We start from the raw sequence: 15,050 nt of genomic DNA on the forward strand, positions 1-15,050 counted from the left end.
AATGACTTTATCAGAATTTATATATATATATATATATATATATATATATATATATATATATATATATATATATATATATATATATATATATAAATTATATATATATATATAGATATATAAAGTTAATATAATAGTATTGTCAAGGTAACTCACTTTAAACTATACGAACAGAACTGTACGGATTAATGTATATGATTACTGCATGTTGTATATTTCTTACTAATCTCTTATGTTACGTTGTAAGGTTTTAATGTAGTGTTTTCCAAAAAAAGCTGTTAATGTATGAATGGGTTCTAACAGGACTTACACATAGGTCTTATAGCATAAGCATCCAGAATATCGTATTCCATTGTTATTTGCTGTTTTTTTTTTTTTTTTCTCGTGCAAATTAACCTTTTGTTTTCAAGTTGACATCTCCATATGCATGTATACACTTTTTAATTTAAAGTAACAGCGTGCGGTAAAACGCCATGGTGTTACAACAGAAATGACTCGGAATGACATTTTTACGCACAGGAAGAGCAGTTCCGAAACAAAGAAGGTTCTCTTGAGAAGTGATGCATCAGTTCCACTGACTGACTGTCGACAGTAAAGAAGCAGGAAACCTGAATCTCAAGTATTTGGTGGTGTATTATGTACAAGGCAGTACATGCATTTTTAAAAATGTTAAGCAGAATTAATTTTACTATATGGCCCACACGCTGCATCAAACCCCTAGGGCTAAAATTAAGCACTGTACAAATTAGGTCTGATTTCTAAAACGCACTGCTGGTCAAAAGCTTAACTATGGAAAAATGTTGTGAACAGACACCAGTATTATATTATAGTGTAAAATGAACATCACTGTTAAAGCTAACGTATACAGTTTGCATATTCAACGTTTTCTTTAGATTTAAGAGGAATCAGAGGTGAAATCATAAATCATCTTGTATACAGGTGAAATGTGCTGCTAAGACATCGTATACTTAATAGCACACTGAATGGGTCTCACTTTATCATTATGCTCTTCAGATAAGCTAGGCATCCCTGGTATACACATCATTCAAAAACACCATACTACTGTATTTGCAATGCATGGGAACCTTTGGATGACTATGGCCATTGAACTGTGCCTTTATGCCATTAGGATTGTTCCCTCCAGAGCAATGGTATTTATTAAGGACAGCAGAACACAAAAAGTTCAGATAACACTGTAAATATGTACTATAATACAGCCCTTACAGTACTCAAAAACAACCCACACCCATAATCACCATAACCTAAAAGTTCAGCTTTTATCGCCAAGAACATTTTGTTGTTGTAGCTGGCTTTGTGGGTTTTAGATAGTCTTGTGTACACAATATTGCACGGCAGAAGACAACAAAGTTTAGTTAACTCATACAAACAGCAGTAGAGCTATGACCTACCCCACAGTTGTTTAAATAATCAAAAAATGACTGTTTGTATGCCAGAGTTAGGATGAGTTTCTGGGGTTTTCTTAAAACATTGCATTTAGATCATGTTGCTGTTTAAAATGAATCCCAAAATGTACTTTACATGTTACTTCAATACAAAAAACTATGTTTCTCTATCACTTAAAATAAGGAAATTCAAGTGTCATGAAATTCAGGACCTACCTGTATTACCAAAGTTTACAACCTATGTAGTTTTGCATGAAGGCAGCAATACTGCCACCAGGAATAGAGCTGAAACCACCAATTCAATTGTATGCCCCCCCCAAGAAATAAAGATGAAAATTAAGTCTGAATATTTCTATGACATCAAGCTGCTTCTTAAAGCAGAACTATACAGCAGTCATGCACATGGGTAGTTTTGGATCAAATGCGTGGCTGTATGTGAAAGGACAAAGGTAACAAACCTTTAAACAATAATCTTATTAATTCATCACATCTCAATGCTGAAGATTGAAGTTTTTTTTAACGAGGACACTCCCATAGTGATTTTCTTTTCTCCTACACTGACCATTTTGGGGTTTGGGACCCATAAGGTTACCCTACTAGAAAACACTCAGAGAAAAATACCCCAAACCATTTCAATGGAGTCCGAGAATAATGGGCAGTACAAAAAAATCTTATTGAAATGGAACAAAAGCAAACAAATGCAGTACAGGAGAACAGAACAGAAATCCATCAGGACAAGTTCTTGGGTAGTTTTTAATGCATTACTTTACAAAGATCAAACAGTTTATTTTATATTAGATGTGAAAGTAGTATTAAACAAGGGTTTAGAAAAAAAAAAAAAAAGCACCACCTTTCAGCAAGTCCCTTATTTTTACTGTAGATTTCCAAGATTTTATCTTCACTTTGGTGAAAGTTGTCATGACTATGAATCATGTACACATTTTCTTTATTACTTGATTTATTTACTTTTATTATCTAAAAAATCAAGTGATTGTGTCACGTTATTTGAATAATAAAAGACCAAACAAAAAATCATAAGAGAATAAATATTTGAAATATGCACACTGCGTTTTTGATGTGTGTGAATGCTGGTTAGTAGTCATGAAAGTGTTACCGTTCAACAACTTAACATACAGGCTACAGTTTAAGGTGTTAATGTATGTTGCATGTGTCTGTTCTGATCCAAAACTAGCCTTAAAATAAATTGTTGAGCTTTATTACCCGAGATACAGCAGCTTCAAAAATCAGCTTGTGGGATCCCCGTCTGTCTATTGGCTTTTATGCATTTAAAAAAAAAAGACCTCCAATGAGTAGGATGAAATTCAAAATAGATAAGTGGAAAGTGTACCCCCCCCACCCCACCTTTTAACAGTGCTCTGGTGGCCCCACAATACTAAATCGTGATACACACTTAATTCCAAAATTGGCATGTTGCTGAGTTCATGGTCTCCACGTTTTGTAAAATTGTTGCAAACCAGCACTCCCAACACAGACACAAGAGATTAACTCACTGTTTTATTATGATAATGTTATTTGATATGTCAAATTACAAGTGTATGATGTAACATAAAAACAGTTACAAACTTATATATATATATATATATATATATATATATATATATATATATATATATATATATATAGCATATTACATTATATACTTATGAAAAGTAACAAGCTACATCTGTATATGTATAAAGAAAATACAACTACGACATGAGTTATTCAACTAAAAATTGTACATCATATACTGGGTATTTTTTAAACACAATAAAAATACCTAAAAACGTATATAAAACAAATAACCAGAACAGCAGCTGTTAAGGTTTTAATGGAAACTATAATATATACGTGAGGCACTTTTTTTGAGGTTGTCAGGGTGTGACGAGAATGGCACGAAGCAAAAAAAAAAAAAGCAGTGTTTACAAGAGAAAAAATGAATCCGAGTACCAATTATACTGCAGCTTCAAACACAAATGTTTTCCCACTATTTAATGCTTTAGCACTCTCAAAACTTATCACGAAAAGGTTACATCATCAAAAGCCTTTAATAAAAAAAAAAAAAAAAAAAAAAAAAAAAAAAAAACTTGCATATATAAATCAGTGCAACAAAGCATAAAGGGAATTTGTATAACCACTTGGCTGCTGGATAAAAGTACCTATCAAATTACAATAGAACTCAGGCATTTTCTTAACCTTGACAATATCAAGACTGTATACCTTTATATACCCCAAAATGTGTACTGGCTTTTGTAATGAAAAGAAAATACTAACAGCAAAGTGGTTACAATCTGAAATTAAACATACAGAAGTTAGACTGGTTTAAAAAAAAAAAAAAAAAAAAAAAAATAAATATATATATATATATATATAATATATATAAATATATATATATATATATATATATATATATATATACTCACATTGCATATAAAATACAGTCCATAACCAGGAGTTGCACTGTGCTGGTTAATGCCTTACAGAGAGTACCTTGTTAGTCTGAATCTGTCCCCAAAATATATACAAATCGTAAAAGATTTTGCTATACAGCCAGCAAGTTTTATTAGGTTATTCAAACCTTGGTTTAGCTCACAATATGCCAAGCAATTAAATTCCTGACACTAAAAATAGAAATGAAATATATTATAATAATAAATAATAATAATAATAATAATAATAATAATAATAATAATAATAATACATCTCTCTATTCCTTGGTTTAAACCATCTGAGAATTAGATATGTGTTAACAGTCTTTTGTAATCAAAAAGCTGAAATTTTACACAATGAAATTAGTGATTGTTTTTAGCAGCTTAGATATCAAACCTATATAGTAATAAGTGGACTGTCATTACTGTACCGCACTACTTTTCTTTAAGCATTTTTTCTTCAATACAAAACTAGAACAAAACTCTTCATTAAAACCTCTGTAGTCATTTTTGTTATTCAACCCCTCTGCTTTTCAATGTGAAATAATACTCAAAAGATGACTTATGTACATAATGCTGTTAGTTCAAGCTATACACTCACATATGCGACACTCACATACAGCTATTATATATATATATCTATATATATATATATATATATATATATATATATATATATATATATATATACTATATATATAATATTTTAAACCACTATGACCCTAATAATTATTTTTTTCTTTAAATAGTGACATTTATTTACAATTGTTTAACGTTTTGTACCTGGGTTAACATCTACAAATATTAAAAAGTGTCAAATCTTTTAATTAAATTAGACAGATAGAAGTTTAGTATTTCCCCAAGTTAAAAGTTGCATAGAAAAGGGAAAGAAATGCTTAGTGTCACCACCTATGTAGAATTAGGTTTAGAAGCATAAAGCCCCTGGATGCTAGCGGTCATGTGTTTTTATGTATGAATTACTAGGTTATGTATGTAACCCTAAAGCAAGAGCTCACTGTAGGCCCACTGAAATTCCCAACACATACCACAATGACAGTAAATAAATAGTCTGTGCAGGTTTCCTGACCAAGATTTATTAATTTATATTCCAACATGTAGAATTCCTAATCCATACTAACCATAAAATGGTACTTGCCACCAGTTCTATAGCATTAATGATTTATGTTTTACGAATCTTACCAAAAAAAAAAAAAAAGTATATTTTCAAGATAGTCACAAAATTGGCTCTTTTTTCCTGGTGCGAACTTTAAAATGTATGCATTACATTAAAAAATTGTGAATACTGGTTAAAAAAAAATGAAATACTACTGTAGTTTTAAAGGGTTTACCACCTGGTCTTCTTAATTTAATTTCTACTTACGCAGTATATAAATTATAATAATGATAATATTAATTACTATTAAAGTAAGCAATAGAAAAAAATGCTTGGGACACTTCCCCATCATTAAAAAATAAAATGTCTGTCTACTAAAAATTTATATATGAATGAGGTTGTCAGATACACTGTACACCATCCAATTTTGAAATAAGGAATATTCATGGTACCTACATTTGGTCACCATTATGTAATCAAAGCTTGGCATTGAATACTTAAATAAGGGATTCTAATCATGACTCTTGAGAGGGATACATCTATCTATATCTAAAGTGTTCAGCAGTTGTACATGTGTTGTGTTGGACTTCAAAAAAAACTTGCTGGTTGAGCAAAACGTCAGTTTGTCAAAACTGATGAATATCTTAAATATTAATACAGTTTTTCTTAACAGAAAAAAGGGAGATGATTTAGTCTGCATGTGTGTGAAGAAAACATTGGTCATCACCTTTTTAGAATATAACTATAACAATACTTCATGTATGTATATTTTCACCAAAAATGGAAAGCAACACATACCATAATGTTTTATTCTACATGTGGGATAGATGGAAAAACAATATCACTATCAAAATCAATCTTTGATTTTTGTTAAATTATATGGCATTGTTCTTTTGACACAGAAAAAAAAAAGTCCACCATAGGACATCTTACTGCAAAGCAAGGGATTAAGTTGCACTCACCACTGTTAATTGATCTTGAAAATTACATGACCATCAAATGTATTTTTAGTCTAATAATTACATTAAGACCCTTGTTACCCAATTGCAAATGTACAAAAAAAATATGCAAGAACGATCCCTTTTAGCATAAACCATACTGTATACTCTCTGCACGTAGCTGAGAAAGCAAGAAATTGCTTTCTTCACAAAAAAAAAAAAACCAAAACCTCCTTCACAAGTTACACTATGTGTTTGAACGAAGTTAGGCATGGTTGCCTTGTTTAGTAATCTTCACGTCTGAAATCTCAACTGCTTCCTCTGATCTAGCTTTATAACACGGCTCCTTGCGCAGACGGTAATCCGTTTCTGCTGGCCAAAACAAATCTCCAAAAGATCCAAGAGAGATGCTTCCTGGAGATAGAGATGCTAAGCTCTGCTTCCTTTTATGCAGGCTTTTCTTTCATCCAGCTGCTTTGTGCTTCCCTCCACAGCACCTACATGCCTCACCGCAGTGGTGACATACCCTTAGGGGAAGGTAGCAGCACATACAGGGTGCAATAAAAGACAAGGCTAGAAGAGCTAGCCATCGCAGGCAGAATTTGTCGTCACTAGTGTCGCAAGAGCAAGGGTCTGAGAAATCGCCCTCCGAATCTGACATGCAGTGGTAGAGCATGCTCTCCGCACAAAGCATGCAGCTCACTTTATAAATGCATCTCTTTATGGGATCTGGGGCATCCTGGCACTGTCCTCTCCAGTTATCCTCATGGTTAAACATTTCTCTGCAGTATATACAGCGTGAGCGCTCCCCGTCCTCCTTCCTCCGTCTTGACTTCTTCGGTTTCAGTAGCGGAGAAGGTTGGGTTTTAAACACCACCGAACTCTTGGAGTCTTTGACTGGGTTGGATTCAGTTCCATCACTGCAGGGATAAAGGTATTCAGAATTTTTGGAGTCTGGTTTGGAAAACGGAACACTGGAATCTGTGTCCTCCCTTTCCAAGTCATTTTTCCACATAATAGGATGACGATAATCCTCGTAGCCTCGAATTAAAACGTCCTTTCTAGGGTTTATTCGAACTATTTCATCTTCATCTTGAAAGCTAACGTGTCGCGTCGACTTGAATGAGACCTGCAAGGGTACAAAATGAAAGGAATGAACAGAGGTGGTCTGCAAAGATTTAATATTTTATTTATTTATTTTTTTATGTATGTCAGTCAGTCATCCTTTATAAAATTAGACACACTTAAAACAAACTTTAAAAAAATTCAGATTGTATACAAACTCGCTAGCAATAAACAGTTATTAATGGATACTGTTTGTACTTTAACTTCATTGATTACATAAGCAATAGATTAAGGTCATATTAAACTATTTTACCATATAGAAACTAACAAACATACAGTGGCAACACATACATAATTACAAAAGGAGATAACAGCAAAATTTAAAATACATCAATAAAACTAAATTACCTGGTTTTTATGGGGAGGAAAATAAAGTCTCCGGGAAGCATTAAACTCCTCAAATGGCTGAGCTCTGACATAGCAGCTTCTACAGGGCTCACTGGTCACTACACTGTTGTGTCGAGAGAATGGCTCTTTTGTTGGGGTATTGTTAGAAGTATATTCTTGATTTGGCTTTAAAAAAATAAAATAAAAATATCAGAAAGATATTTGTTATTTCTATGTGCAAAGAAACAAAAATGAACATGCTGATTAATTCATACTTTGTCCACCAGAGGGTACACTACAGCCTTCACAGCATTTCTAAACAATCATCAAAAGCACACCCACACAAGGCTGAGTCATGTTCTTACAATGTACAATACAGTATTACCAAGGGAATTCAATTAAATTTATTTTTTTTACTGTAAAGGAAGCCATATATTCAGGTATTCCTTTATTATATAGATTTTATAAACAATTTGGATGTTGCCTTATATTGTATAATTTTACAAAATTGATTGAGAACAAAATGCGCACTAGCATTCAGAAAAGACTTCTAGATAATGACTAATGTATGTGTATAAGATTTTAATTTAATGATAAGAAACACTTTTGTTGGTATAACGGGTCATTCCACACTTTCAGTTATACACTGTAGCAGTGTGGTTAGTGATACCGTAAGGAACTGAAAATGAATGTCAATTCAAGGAAAGAGCAACAAAATATTCTTTTATTGGTACATGGTAAAAATGATCAACCACTGGGAAGTTTACAGAATTTTGCTTCTATGTAATTTGGACAACTGCTCAATTGTCAAAACTGTGAATGGGAGTTTAGAAGCATCAACACTTCACTCCACCAGCAACTCGTAAGAGTTTTTCCCCATAAACACAGCAAAGGTCAACATATAAAAAAAATAAGGTGCAATGATTTTTTTTTTGCACCCGCCCATTGACTTAACCCAAATTGTAGAAATAATAAAGTTACTCATTGGTACAAAATCCTGTGTGAATATTAAAATGCATATGCTAGCAAACACACACACATACACACACACACACACACCGCCTATGTTCAATCTCCTCCAACCAGTCTGTGAAGTACAGTGCTGGCTCCGTTTAGTCTGTGTCGTTTGTAAAGTAACCCACGCCAGCTTTTTAATGCACAACGGAAATCTGGTTTGCTCCCAGCTGCTGGTATAGTAATTACTGTCTTATGGTTGCTAAGAGATGCTTCCTTTGACTTATTATTTATTTATTTATTTTTGTGCGTCTCTCTCAAGACTACTAACACAGTTCTGTATGCTCAGCCAATACAGGATGATGGGTAAAGTAATAAAACAACTCCAGCTGTAGAAATCCAGCAGAACTTAAAGCCAGATGACAGCTGCAGGGAAAATGGGATCCAGACGAGCTTCCCTCTTCTTCAAAGTCTCCATCTCCCTCTCTCAGCACAGGAGATATACAGTACACACACACACAGCCACTGAGAGCCATCACGGGCCCCAGGGAAGGATTTGTATGCCGCCCCCCCCCATAAAATCACCCTTTTATCGCAGAATCCAGTAATTTAAGTGGTAGAATCTTTCTCATTTAGCATAGTTGTTTATTGTATAAGCAGCTGTTGCTTTGCTATTACATAATTCTAGTTCACCTTCATCTGTTTCTAGTTGTTAGGGAGTTTTCCCCTCCATGTACGAAATGCAAAAAAGGTTTATTTTCCATATTATAATAAAGTTTCCATGAATCTTATGGATGATTAAAGTTAGTCTACAAAACAAAATATTTGTAAGTAGTTTCTCATCGAGTCCTGTCACCAACTCAGGATTTAGTGAGGTATAAAAACGATCCTCTTCAGCTCAGTTCCAGCTAAAATGGCTGCATAAACAGAAGCATGGATTTAAAAGACTACACTTCCCATAAGCGCTTTCCCTCATGGCACTTTAATTCCCACAAGACCTTAAGTTGCTGCTTGGGATTCTCCACACCAACACTAGTGCAATTAACTATAGAACTGCAGGCTCCAGTGCATATCAGCAATTCCCTCTTTCAAATTTAGAATTCCCTCCATAATCTGTATTTCTAGTTCTTAGTCTGGAAGCTGACTACATGATCTGATAGCCTATTTTAGGGGGTCCTAAAAATGAGGGAAGCAGCTTATACACCAGTGTGACCTATAGGTTTTTCCCTGAAATTGGGGGGGGGGGGGACACGGGATGACGATGACTACTTATACACTGGTGCGACTTAGACAATGTTTATTACGGTAATACACCTGTTCTAAAAAGATTTGTACAGTGACGAAATGTTCCCCATTTAAGCACAATTCTAAGCAAATCACTGCTGCTTGGACCCTGCACACAGCACCAGCAGTACTACTGTGAAGGGTTTAAGAAAAGTTTCTAATTTGAACAGGGTATGATGCGATACGAATGAGTTGTCTAGGTGGTTAGGTACATTGAATGGGTGGAAAGTAGATGCTGGGGGCTAGTGGTCAAGGAGGGGGGGATAGGTTAAAGTGTGTTACCGGTATTTGAGAAGACAGTTTGAATAAAGGCAATTTCAGTACTACCAATACACTGAATTACTGAATCCCTTGTCTTAAGGTATTGGATCAGGAAAAGGCATATAATATTGTACTTAAAAATAAAACAAAAATAAATACAGGGCTCATACAACTGTTTTGAAGCAACACAGCAAAGCCTCCATTTAGCTTTTAAAAAATGGAATGTGGTTTAAAGGAGAAGCCAGGGGTAAAATCATAATACATACCATTTTTAGATGCCATATTTGATCTAATTAAGATATTTTTTTTTTTTTTGTAAACATACTTGATTTTTTGGGGAGATGCACAATAAAAAAACATGAATAAAAAAATGATTTCCGTTAAGGAGATACGTTGCATTAAATAGGTGTTTGCTGACAAAGAGGAACTGTGGAAAAAGGGTGTAAAGATGTGCAAACATCCTGGCCTCCAAAGTGTCAAAAGTATAGTATAATTTTTATCAAATATCCTGGTGAAGAATTCCGTTTTATATCCAATTACTGTGATTTTTCAAGAACCCTGAAAATTAAAAAAAAAAAAAAAAAAAAAAAAACACACTGTCTAGATGTCTTCAAGAGACCTTAATTACAAACTCTAGAAGTAGGTTATCAGCCACAGTATGCAAAGATACCTAATCTACAGTACCAAATTCATGGTGTATGAATATTTCATGTCTCACTAATGGTTTACAGCACACTGTGTTAAATGTGTTGAATGCCATCTATTATTAGAATACTGTAAATGAATAGTGTGGAACCACAAAGAAGACAATAGAAGGCATGTCATTGTTTGTTATGTTTGTTTACCTTTAAAATGGAATAAACAGGTGCAAATCATCCTGACACATGTAATAAAAATTAGGCGTTCATAAAAGCAAGATGTACCACTTGGCCCCTCTGGTAAATTGTGTATCAAACCCTATAAAATGTATTTACCAATGTAAAAGCAAAATCATCTCCTGTCAGAAGTTACCTCTGCTATGCAGCATTAAAAAAAAAATCCATATCCTGCCTGCCTAAAGCAAAACCACTTCAGACAATGTGTGTAAATGACAGTTCCTTTTTTTTCTAATCAGTTTGGCATAAAGCTGGACTGCCTGGTCCCAAAGAACAGTCAAGCACATGCCCGAAGCCACTGAAGAGAACTGACATCTTTTGTTTTTTCTTGTCAAGTGTATTACTCATCTTTCCTTTGCCTCAGGCCAGTAAGGGCAGATGTTCCTCACAACCTGTCAATAAAAGATGGTTTTGTGGCTGGCTAATCATGCCAATACACCTGCCTGGAAATTACTTTTTACCTGTCAAGCCTTGTAAAGTATGAACCTGGTGTTCACTTTGAACACATTAATCGTAAACCACAGGTAAGGGATGTCTGCTTTAATAACACAGTTAGCTTTTAATGAACAGTGTCGGATTGAAAACACTCATTAATAAAATGTGTCTAAAGATTTTATTGGATGAATTTATTTTAAATTCTCCAGAGAGATTACACTTTGATGTGCACATGTCACTTTTCTCTCTCTTTTTTTAAAATACAAATTGTAAATGCTGCACAAATTTAATTCCCTAACACAGGCTTGTGAAGCAACATCTTCCAATTAAGGATCCAGACTTAAGGTGCTTGTATGGCTATTACACACAAAACGCTGGGTTATTGGAAGTGCATTTTTAAAATGCCACGTAATGGTAAATCTTATATGGCAAATTGCTGATCATGTTGTGATATTAAAATCACATTTTTCTGCAGATTTTCACATTAAAGCTTTATGCTAATCTCAATAATATAACTTCAAAACAGCATTTAACTTGAATATAATTTTATTAATGCCATACACATATAAAAACATTTCTATTTAAACTAACACAAAGTGGACAAATATACTGAGAAAGCCTTAGTTATGCATACAAACAAAGACCACACAAAGTCTAGGCACACTCGTGTTTGGCTGGGTGAGGCTCATCTTCAAAATTATGCTGGGATGCGCCCTTCTGGTTTTTGTAATGGCGTTTGTCATTTTGCGTATTTTGGGAAGAAACAAAACACACAGAGACACACACACTAACAATATAAATGTACTTACTTGCAAGCCATCTTCATCAATTTCTGGTTCACTGTATGATGTTGGGCAACCTATAAAATGTATACATTGTTTAGTAATCGGATTTAGAAGTTATGTATCAGCACAGTTCACTAATAAAACTCATCTTAAGAACACATTAAAACACAAGCCGAACTGAAAGTATCCCAAAACAGCAGGATTCTTTTTGTTGGTTTCTTTGGTGCAGGATTTTTATAACATGGAACAGTATTTGTATTTTAATGTAACCAAAAAAAAAAAAAAAAAAAAAAAAAAAAGGAGTTAGTGCCCTTGACCTCTCATGATGCACAAGAAATTAGGATGCTTTCATAGTAAAGCAAGCAAATATTTTCTCTTTGTGATCAACCAACTAGTTTGATCTTTTTTTAGCTTGCGATGAGCCATGAATCAGATTTTTATCATTGTAACTACGTGGAGATCTATTGCTTCTCAAATGGGCAATTATATCCTATGGGGCAAGATGTTATTTTTTCCAAGCTAACAGCTGCAGGGGTGCTAACATGAAGCTCAAACCAATGAGTTTCATTTAGTTTAGCACTTCTCTCTCAAATGCCACCCGTTGTAGGTCTCAGTTTGGGGTTATGCATGTACTATGCATGTGTTAAGAGGTGACGTCATCAACCAGTAAGATTCTGGGAAGCAGAAGCAAGCAGCCCTAATTATTGACAGTGAACCTGGATATGGCATATGCTATATATAAAGCAAGAAAAAATAGCAGTTAACCAGAGGAACAGAATTCAGGACAAATACAATCTGAATACAACTTCACAACTAAGCACATTAGAGATAATTTGCATGACATTACAAGGAGATTTCAGTTTGATAATAAGCACAGGGCGACATTATAAAATGTATATTGAACTGGTTTCATTGTATTTTTGTGCTGCTCACTATCATGCACACTGGTATCTCAGGGACAGTATATTCAGTAGCAAGCACAATGTAAAATTTTTCTGGAGTGGTTATACTGCCCAGATTCTGTGTTTTGTGTTTTTTTTTTTTTTTGGTCAACTGTTACAGTTCTTTTAGTTTCCACAATCTATTCTGATGCACAAATTTGCATTGTAATTGTAATTGCAGAGGTGGAAGAATGATAGTGATGAGTCGTCATGGTTACTGGTGACATTAAGTGTACATTCTGCAGTCATACAGCAGTGTATAGGAATATGAAAAAAGAGATCACTATTAGATCAACTGTACGTTACTGAACTGGGGTTCAATTTGGAGCAAAAGTTTTAGGATTGTCAAGTTTTTCCTCTTTGTAAGGTTTTTCCTTATTTATGTTTCAAATCATTATCTATGTGTCAAAATCAAACCTCATCTGCTTGGATGTTCATTACCAAATTCAGAAATCGGGTTTGATATCCTAAAATGTACAAAGGTCAATTTTCCAGATTTGGCAAGGATCGTGATTGGGCCGGGTATATACAATCAGATGCCAAGTCATTTGGTTTTGTTACAGCAGCCAGTTTGTTTCGTTTTTCAAGGAAACAATTGCAATCTAAAATTCTAAATAATGAGAAATGAGGGTCAACAAAAGCAATGCAGGAGGTAGGGCTTTTCTTGTAGAGCTCCTAAAATTATGGAATGCTCTGTTCTTTTTTTTCCTGCTATGTATTGTACAGTGCTTTGTGATACATTTGTATAACAAGCACTATAATTATTATTTTTTATAGTGTTATGTGTGTGTGTATATATATATATATATATATATATATATATATATATATATATATATATATATATATATATATATATATATATACATACATACATACACACACATTATATATATATATATATATATATATATATATATGTATATATATATATATATATATATATATATATATATATATATATATATGTATATATATATATATGTATATATATATATGTATATATATATATATATATATATATATGTATATATATATATATATATAGTTACCTATATATTTGGGCTTCTAAAACCGAAGATTCTGAACATGAACAAAATAAGAGGAATTATATATATTCTCCTTACTTTTAAAAACAGAATTGACATTATGGTTTATGAAAGCTTTATTGTTTAATTATGTGCATTTACAGGCCATTTGCAATTGCCTGATGTAGATGTAACCTTTGCTATTTTATTTAGTTCAAGAAAACATGTGATTGAATCTTCAAAACTGCTGCGTCAAACTGTTTTACTGTGCTTTAATGGTAGCTTCACAGGAAGTAACACTATCTCATTCATGCTTAGTGATAAGATAAAGAAAAAGGGCTGGTACAGGTCAGCACACAGTGAAACATTGCAGTGGAATGCCAGTGGTAATAAAGAATGTCTTATAGTTTAACAATTAGAAAAAAAAAAAAAAAAAAAAAAAAAAGGAGTACATTTCCTTAAAAATTAAGGTTTTTGGGGAAAAAAAGGTCATGATTGTTAACATCAGTTGCTATTGCAAACGGATTCAAATATACAAGACACAGAAGGATAGGCTGTAATTTGTAAGAATTTTTAGGACTAAAAAATGGTCTTTGCCCTTATACATCTTCCATATAATTACAAGCCCAGGAGATCTACCAAGTAGACAGAATGGAGAGTAAAGTCTAAAGTCTAAAGTGGTGAATAGAGAAAAAAAATTAATAAAATAATAAAAACTAAACCTATAAGAACTTTTAAATTATGACAAATGCTTCTGTTAAATGTGACTGCAAGTCCTGATTACACTCTTGTAGTAGAACCTTTATTACAAGACAAGCATTGTTTACATTGGTTTACAAAAGGGAGTTTTAGCTGCAAACTCAATTACCCATTGACACAGTGCTGCCACAAGACAAACAAATTAAGTAAAATAAAATGTGCACAATCCCCTGAACAATTTTCATGCCAACACCTGTTAATAAAGAAAACATTTCACTTTATCAACTGTGGATAACATCGTTCTTACAGGTCCATGTTTAACTCTCATACATGGAGTTTGATTTTACCTAGAAATAACACCAACTTTTACAACACATGCAGAGGATTTATTAGGGTTTCATACAGCCAATAAAGCAGATGACGACTAAATATTATGACACAATTTGAAAATGCGT

The 15,050-nt window shown here is 33.4% G+C and overlaps 1 protein-coding gene across 1 annotated transcript in view; it reads right to left on the minus strand.

Annotated features, from left to right (window-relative positions):
* Positions 1 to 4,562: 4,562 nt before the first annotated feature.
* Positions 4,563 to 15,050, minus strand: part of LOC121330066 (sprouty-related, EVH1 domain-containing protein 1-like) — a 45,648-nt gene continuing 35,160 nt past the window's right edge. Inside the window, exons 4-6 of the mRNA XM_041276330.1 lie at positions 11,952 to 12,001; positions 7,355 to 7,519; positions 4,563 to 7,010 (exon numbers count right to left, since the gene is read on the minus strand). Of these exons, the coding sequence (XP_041132264.1) occupies positions 6,345 to 7,010; positions 7,355 to 7,519; positions 11,952 to 12,001 (881 nt within the window). The 3' untranslated portion in view covers positions 4,563 to 6,344. The remainder of the gene's footprint in view (positions 7,011 to 7,354; positions 7,520 to 11,951; positions 12,002 to 15,050) is intronic.

This window comes from Polyodon spathula, chromosome 17, assembly GCF_017654505.1.
Source record: "Polyodon spathula isolate WHYD16114869_AA chromosome 17, ASM1765450v1, whole genome shotgun sequence".
NCBI classification, from domain to species: domain Eukaryota; kingdom Metazoa; phylum Chordata; class Actinopteri; order Acipenseriformes; family Polyodontidae; genus Polyodon; species Polyodon spathula.